This window comes from Trachymyrmex cornetzi, unplaced genomic scaffold (assembly GCF_001594075.2).
Source record: "Trachymyrmex cornetzi isolate Tcor2-1 unplaced genomic scaffold, Tcor1.1 scaffold83, whole genome shotgun sequence".
Classification (NCBI taxonomy): domain Eukaryota; kingdom Metazoa; phylum Arthropoda; class Insecta; order Hymenoptera; family Formicidae; genus Trachymyrmex; species Trachymyrmex cornetzi.
This window is the reverse complement of record NW_017300169.1, coordinates 5,516,756-5,524,603: the sequence shown is the minus strand read 5'-3', so window position 1 is coordinate 5,524,603 and position 7,848 is coordinate 5,516,756. Positions and strand designations below refer to the sequence as shown.

The 7,848-nt window shown below is 37.4% G+C and overlaps 1 protein-coding gene across 2 annotated transcripts in view; it reads left to right on the top strand.

The window, feature by feature from the left end:
* Positions 1–3,425: 3,425 nt before the first annotated feature.
* LOC108768809 (uncharacterized) overlaps positions 3,426–7,848 on the top strand; it is a 133,956-nt gene continuing 129,533 nt past the window's right edge. For both annotated transcript variants that reach the window (XM_018519414.1, XM_018519413.1), the window contains exon 1: positions 3,426–3,494. In XM_018519414.1, coding sequence (XP_018374916.1) covers positions 3,428–3,494 — 67 coding nt within the window. In that variant the 5' untranslated portion in view covers positions 3,426–3,427. The remainder of the gene's footprint in view (positions 3,495–7,848) is intronic.

Here is a 7,848-nt window from a genome sequence, read left to right as displayed (position 1 = left end):
TAACTAACAAGAAATAATGAACTATCTATATTTCTCTTGTGTTATATTTCATGTTATTCATTTCATTTTGAAAATCGTCAAGTTCCCATGGTTCCTATACTTTATTGTTTTTCGTGTCATTCATGGAAATTTTAATGCCATCAATCGCGCTCACTACGTAGTAGAATTTCGGACCCATATTCCTATTGTACGCGCAAGGCTAAACACAGCTGGCCAAATCTCATTTCATGTTTACACTGGGCGCATTCAACGGAGACAACAGTTGAGTAGCAATTGAATACGATCGGTATATACTCTGAGATATTCAGCGAAGCGGGTTGTATTGCTGCTCAAGTGCTACTCAATTGTCGTCTCCACTGAATGCGCCCATTGACTGCGATATTCATATAGAGCGACGTTGAAAACTATTGTGACGTACCTGTATCAATTGAGGGCTATTGTAAGAAGCGAATGTACTTGCGTCCGGATCGACGCGAAAGAATTACAGGCGCAAGTGCATCCGCGCCAAGAGTGAAAACACTTCACGGAAACGTAAATTTATTTATCTGACGCTGCAATTTGCATCGGACGCTTAATGCCGCGGCGACACGTGCGTTAATATATCTCGCGCCTTTATCGCGTGATAATACATATATACGTTTTCATGTTTACACGCATACTTTATCGCGCGGTACTCGTATCCTTTTACGTCGTATCACATCTATTCATCTTATCACGTGCGACCGGGGAAGGTAACTTATTTTTTTCACACCCTTTATCTCACTCTGATTGTTACCGCTTTCCGTTTTCATTGATCACGTATTCTTGCTTTCTCCGCGTTTTCTATACAGCTCAGATCGTTCCAACAATATTATAGTAACGTTGCAACGTTCTAACAATATTTCAATAACATTGCAAATATTATTGCAAGCTTCTTTGTTATATGGATTAATTCACGTGGTGAATAACGCCAGAACTACGAAAATTCATGAACACGGATTGTCGGTCTTATTTGGTAAGTCAGTAAGCTCGAGCTCGAGCTAGAGAGCTGAGGAAAGTTAGTGTTGCTCGGTTAAGCTGACGAAGCTAAAATAATGAAAACAATAAAAGCCAGTTGTCAGACATTAGTTTGCTTCTTTGGGGAAATTGGGAATGGGAATAACTATTATTGTAGAAGAAGGTTGTTTGCTTCACACAATGACGAACCCTCCCATCATGCGTGGAATGCGGCTTTCGAAAATTTGCTTGGGATGCAAACTCCGTCTCATAAGATTGCGCCAGATTTTGTCCCCGTCTGCCGGAGAGTGTTGGTGACCGTTCGCTGAACGACTTGGATGAACGCGAATAAAGGGTCTCCACCCTAAGCCACTCGACGTATTTTTATTGGACGCGGCGTGGGATCTTGGATCTACAAATATTATAGCATGATTCGATTCTGCACACAGACATGTGGAATACAAACAGCGCAAGATGGACAATCTAAATATTATTATGGCGAGTAAAGCCGTAATCACACTACAGGCTCCCGACTCAAAGTCGATCGAATAGAGTGATTTCTATTCTCGAATCGGCAGTCAGAGTCGGCTGCTGCCTTGCTGTGATTGGTAGAATGATAGTCGGGAGTCCGAGTCAGTAGTCGAGTCAGAGTCGGGAGTCTGTAGTGTGATTACGGCTTAAGGGTACTTTCCAATTGCTTAATACGTCTTAACACAAACGTACATAGGAACGTACAAGTGTAACATTCGACTCAATTGGAACAGAATGTATAGGTACACTATGCACGGTTTCGGATAGAATTAGATTAAACATAGCTTTTTCCTCCTGTATTGAATGAAAAACAGCAATATGCCGGCCACCCAACGTCCTCCAAATTTATTTATAGCTAGCGTGATTATTAACATGTAATTATCAGAAAACACAAGTTTATATAGCCGATTAATAGCCCTCGGGTTGAGTACGGATGTGTAATGTTGTGTGATGATTACGGCGATTTGAACGCAACTTCTATCGCCGTGTGCATGAAAATGTCTAGTAATTTTACAATTGGAAAGCACTCTAAGCTACGACGAAATTGAAATCGGGACACACATTAGAGCCGCGCGAGACGACGTTTTAACACGAGAATGTCTAGTACGTTTTATCGACACGGCTGGTCTAATTTCAGAACGTGCCCGAGAGGTCAATGGGCTACTTATTCTCGGGGCCGATACAAGAATTACCGGCGTATCGATCCCTCCTGAATTTCTATCGCGCTGAAAACGATCCATCTCCCTTCGTGACGTAGCCGCGGGCACGTCCATCGGTATCAGGTTATAACTGACCAAAAGAAGGATTAGCGGAAATCGCTCTTCCGTATCAATATTACACACGTAGGGACTGCTCCCCTATAATTGTGCCAAGCCGTTGTTTGGAAATGAGTGTAGCACGCATTAATTTGCACCGGGTGTGTTTTTTCTCATGATTTTGTGGGGGATAAGGCGGGATAAGCCGCAGTGGTCGAAGAAGAAAACCGATATAACCGCTCAGTGTTGCGCTTGTTTGCTTTGTACAAGCTATTTTAGCAATTATTGGGAGACAATTGCCGAGCTTCATTAAGGGGGTATTCTCCTTTATCGGGTCAAAAAATCGATTTTTTAAAATTGCATTTTCGGAAAGTTGATAATCTTAAAAATATATTACCAAAGTCAATAGCTGATTAGGCTGAGATAGTTGTAGGTTATTATTTACAATGAATCTATTTGTAAATCGTTGAAACTTTAAATATATTTTTCTCAAAACAGCATTTTTCAACCGCGTTGACATAATATCTCAGGAACTGAGCGTCCGATCGACTTGAATTTTTGTCCATTTAGTATATGTTCTTTTATTACTGGAACTACGGAATTTACGATTATATTCCATTTTATTATATTAAAAAAAAACGAAACAAATTTATAAGTGAAAATGAATACCATTTTTCAAAACATTACCGTTTCAACAATTTTCAATTTTTTTCTTATATTCTAGTTCCAGTAATAGTGTAACTTTTACAATTTAATAATTTCTTTGGTTTTTTTCAGACTACTAGAACTAACGGAATGATGTCAATGCGTCAAAAAGAAATTTTTTCATACGTCTTGCGTATTATCGCGTATTTTTTTTTGTATGATACATATGGGGACACGAAAAAATAATTTTTAAATATTTATTTTGTACAAATAAAGTTTCAAAAAGTTTCATATTAATATATTAATTCATTTCTTTAAAAAAAATTCCTGAATAATCATGTAATTTTAATTCTTATAAAGAAGAATACCCCCTTAAAACAGAAAAGCGATTTCCGAGCGCGAATTTCCAACACTTCGATGAAGTTTGTTTTTCGATGTCTTTCGATATCGTCGCTACAAATAACTCTTAAATGACTATGTTGTCTAACGACTCTATTTCTTTTCTTGTTACAGATTCGAAGATGAATTGGCCACTGGTGCTGACTTGTTTTTTGCTACCACAGTCGTGCATTCTCGGTGCTTCGCGTGGTAAGTTATTTTATCGAAAATTCTCTATCAATAACTAAATCGATTACCAGAGATTACATAGACATTCTGTGTGAGAGTGAGAAAATATGATATCAGAATATCGTACATGATTTTAGGCACGCTTTCTAATTTAACAATATTCCTTAAAAATTATTACATAAATCCTTTAGTTTGTTAATATTAATTTTTAATTATAAAATAGAATTTTTACACATAGCTCATTTTACACAGTGTCCGTTTTTAGACAATGCATATTTTAAACCAAATTTACAATTCGAGGCAGATTTATATATATAATTTTGTATTTTTAATACAGATATTTTTAAGGTTGACATATTATTTATATACCTATAGGAAAATTAATTTTCTTTTTTCATTTTAAACTAAAACGTGATATAAAATAATCAATAGTTAATTAATAGATTCATTTATCAACAAAAAACTCCAAAACCGTAGGAGAGTCCGTAAGAAGATTACATTATTATTATTTATATTCATTTATATTTAAAAATAATATAATAATCTAAAATTTAAATTTAACTTAGAAAATGTGGAACTTAAATTTATTTTTTATATATTTTATGAATTTATGAAAATCTAACGAGATAATTTTCAATAATTAAACGGAAGACTCATAGCACAATTTTTTAAATAACATTTTAAAAAAAAGATAGAAAATCTCAAAGAACGTTAAAAATAATTTTTAATTCTACGTATAAATCTAAAAATTGAAATCTTTTTTAAATTTTATATGATCAACCCTATAAAAGGTCTATTTAGAGAGAAGCATTGCCAGAGAAGTTTGACGAAGTTTAAAAGTAGAGTCTTTAGGCTTTGAAATATCTTTTTGAAAATAACTTTGTGTTAATTTTTTTATAGTTATCTGTGTTTTATTACATGTTACTACTAATTAGGAGTGGTCTTTTAATTTTGTTCAGAAGCTTTTGAACGTTCCGATACAGTAACGTATTGGAATAAAAAAGAAGTAACACATTCATTAACATAAATGAAAAACAGACATTTATTTATATGTACGATAAAACTGAGTATATTGTATAAGAATGTTTACGAGTCACTTTACGCGAATGCGACGAACAATACTATTATGGCTATTTGTTGCACGAGTGGACTACCGTTACTGCTTTCGCTGCTGTGCAACGAGCTGCAAAAGCCGGCCTCTAAAACCAGAAAAACCCTGAATTGGGTCATTCTTTTTTTTTCTGTCACTGACGGCGAGCGGTAGTGGGGCCACAAGAGGCAGCCGGAAAATCCTTAATCCACCTCGGTCGCTCAGAATCTTGCGTGAACCTGTGCGAAAACAACGTCGAGGGGTGGATTATGATGATCGTGAAAACAACGTGCAAGGGTGCGTGTTCATATTCCTCCGAATGGCCGGGTGGTTTCCCGGATGTATTGCACACCCAAGCGAGACTCATAACCGCGGCTCTTTTCTACCAGTTCTCCCCCAACTGTGCTCGGATAGACAAATTAGTCCTCTTTCACCCTTACTCGAGCTGGGGCTAAGAGGCTTTTGTACAGCGGTTGTACCAGTGGAGCTTATTTCTCCCGCTAAGCTCCTGCGCGGTTCGGTAACAGATCGTCTTATAATGACAATGAAGGCTCTCTGTTACGCACAGAAACACTCATATGTTATTTTCAAAATACGTGATCAGTTTACAAGGAGTTACATTACTTCTATCGACGGTCGTTTCTAACGTGATGGATAGCGAAATGTGTTTGTTATCCATCACGCGCGCGAACGAAATTTTCTCTCTCCTTTAATACGATCAAACTTGACTCTTTCCTTTTAAACTTGAACATGATTCTTTAATACGCAGGCACGGTACGCGGGTATTTTCTTTGAAACGGCGCGTGCAGCCGAATCCGTGCTGCGGTAAGCTCACTGTCCTATTTGAAAGTTGTCCAGCAGCGTTCAACTTGTTTGTCCCTCTATCGAGGCAAATCTGCCCCCATCCAACGTACGAAGGAACGGACACAATCTCTCGAGTTCGCCGTAGCCGACAACCACGAACTTCGATTTCGAGTACACAAGAGACACCGGGTACGCGTCTCCCTAACGTCGATCCAGGTCAAAGTGTATTTTCTCGGTCGCGCTCTGACGATGGCAAACGAACCGCAGCGGTACGCGCGTCCGGAATTTGCCAAGGCGGACTTTCCCCCTTTTGACTTAATTGGCGGCTTTCTCACACCGGGGACCGTCTTTGACTTTCCTTTCAGTGACCAAGAAGTCCGAAACTCGCCAATGGTCAGCGGCGCGAGACAATGTCGTAAAGACTCACGAAGTAACGAGCTGCGGTAACGTTCTGTACCGGCGAACTATCGTTCCAAAGATATTAAAGACACAAGAGTGAGGCACAAATGAAATCTACTAACTTGCTTCAGGCGTTTTATCAATGTACTTTTAATCCATATGAATTGCTTAGTTTTCTAGCTGAATGTAAATATTAAATTTAGGACATTTACATTAATTCATCTATTTCCGTCAGTTTTATCGTTGATAGAAAAACATTAATAGTGCTGCGAGGTTTTATTTTCATTCCATGATATGACAAAAATATTATGCTTTTCTACAGCAACGAATAACAATGTCAATTATTTGTAAAAAAAACTCGTACGCATCCGTAGATTTATTGTGGAAATTTTTTCATTTTGATTTTCCAGTCTATTTCATTTTCAGCCTTGAAATTCACTTGAACGTGAAACGCCAATAAATACCCGCCATTTGTTATTCGCCGCGTTAAATCACTTCTTTCGACTTTTTGAATTTGGTAACTAACTTAATTGGCGGCTTCGAGACGACCGCGGACCGTCTTTGTAGATTGAAGTGGCCACGGGACCACGACGCTTTAGAGAGTCGTGGACTAAGAAGCTCGAAACTTGTTAATGGCATGGGTGTTATGGGACAATGGCGTAAAGACCGTTGAGATTACGAGGGAACTGTAAGACTTTGTATTTGATGCAAACGAGACCAATTAAGTCGTTAAAGGAATAGTTTTTTTTCTTGAATCAAGTGCCATTAATATATTATTTAACAATTAAATTTTTGAATAAGTATACACAGCGATTTATGCTCTCAAACTTCTAAAGCAATTTTGGAGTTTTCAAATTTAATTTTTACTGGAACGTGATACTTATCATTAGTTTTTGAACTGGAAAATATCAGGATTTGCCCTAATCAAGCTGCAGAAGTGTAAATGGGTAACTGCATTGCTCAATGGTAAATTTACGACTATTATTGGGTTTTGCACATATTCAGTAAATGACAGTGAAATACAATATGGCGGATCGTTCTGCTCAGTAGAGATATAATGCTTCAACGTTGGCAAAGCCATGTTCACTGGTCGCTGGCTAGTGGAAACAGTAAATCTAAACGCTTACATGGATACCGTGTTACCATGTGCGAGGACCACGTTTATGCCAGCGAGTCGCTATTATTTCGAATATCAACGCGGCATTAAGCCGATGTAAACTGGAGATAAATACGATCCGCACTCTCCGCAGTCAGCGAATAAAATCATTTGGCTTCAGGTATCATTTCCGACAACTTGCTTACCATTATTTGGTTTTGCATCAAATTTTACATCATTCCGGGGTCGTTGTGGTTTCGGGCACGAAAGGTTCTGTAGTATCCTTTAAATAAATGTTAAAGTGTTATTTTCGACGTAGGTATAAATCTCTTGGGTATAGGTTGTATGTTATTTGCAAACTGTTTGTCCTAATAAATCGAGCTGAACAACTTCTATGTACTCTCTAAATCTGAATTAGTGAAATTCAGCTGAAAAAGAAAGGCAGTTTGAGTATCATATAATTAATGGTGCTTTCCAGCAAGAGACACAATATAACATAGTGATCATTTTATCTTTGTTTAACATTGGCAAACAACGAAGATACAATGATGTGTCATCTGTGTTTTTGCTGGAAGGCACCCTATACTGATATTTACATGTCAGTTCTAATACCATATACGTTGAACTTATACACTAAAGCAAGGTTAGCTAGGTTAGGGGTTCCCGAAAAGATTCCATTTTTTTTAGTTGAATTTTATTATGATTTCACTGACTACCTGTAGTATACTTGGGAATTAGTAGATAATTACTGAAGTCAGTCCCAAGTATTCACTGATTCAGATTTAGAGAGTACAAAATAATTTCGTAAAGTGTGCACAGTAAAAAATAATTTTTTAATATTTTAAATTTGATAGCATTGAAAATGGAATTTTTAATTTTCGTGCGACAACATCAATAATTTTGATTGCTACACGGATTGTGTGATTCGCACGCGTGACGATAACGCGACAAATTTAGTCTCTCTCTCTCTCTCTCTCTCTCTCTCT